Source organism: Penaeus monodon, chromosome 19 (assembly GCF_015228065.2).
Source record: "Penaeus monodon isolate SGIC_2016 chromosome 19, NSTDA_Pmon_1, whole genome shotgun sequence".
Lineage (NCBI taxonomy): Eukaryota > Metazoa > Arthropoda > Malacostraca > Decapoda > Penaeidae > Penaeus > Penaeus monodon.
In genome coordinates this window covers 1,372,635-1,372,883 of record NC_051404.1, presented here as the reverse complement: position 1 = coordinate 1,372,883, position 249 = coordinate 1,372,635, and the positions used below count along the sequence as shown (strand labels likewise).

The 249-nt window shown below is 70.7% G+C and overlaps 1 protein-coding gene across 1 annotated transcript in view; it reads right to left on the bottom strand.

Annotated features, from left to right (window-relative positions):
• Nucleotides 1–249, bottom strand: part of LOC119584942 — a 1,923-nt gene that overhangs the window by 1,526 nt on the left and 148 nt on the right. Inside the window, exon 1 of the mRNA XM_037933540.1 lies at nucleotides 1–249. This exon is cut by the window's left edge and continues 1,526 nt beyond it; it is cut by the window's right edge and continues 148 nt beyond it. Coding sequence (XP_037789468.1) covers nucleotides 1–249 — 249 coding nt within the window.

The following is a 249-nucleotide window of genomic DNA, read 5'->3' as shown; positions in this document are numbered from 1 at the left end:
AGATGTCGGGCAGCACGCGCCGGAGCGTCTCGAAGGCGTCGTTGATCTCCTTCATGCGGTGGCGCTCGCGGGCGTTGGCCGTCTTGCGCCGGTACTTGGACAGCGGCGGCGGCCGGATCCGGGGCGCCTTGCTGCTGGCGCTGGGGAGGTCGTCGCGGCCCTTCTCCGTCTGCAGTCTGCGGACGACGGTGCGCGGCCGCAGCCCGTACTTCTCCGCGATCCGCGACGACGACTTCCTCTGACTGCGAC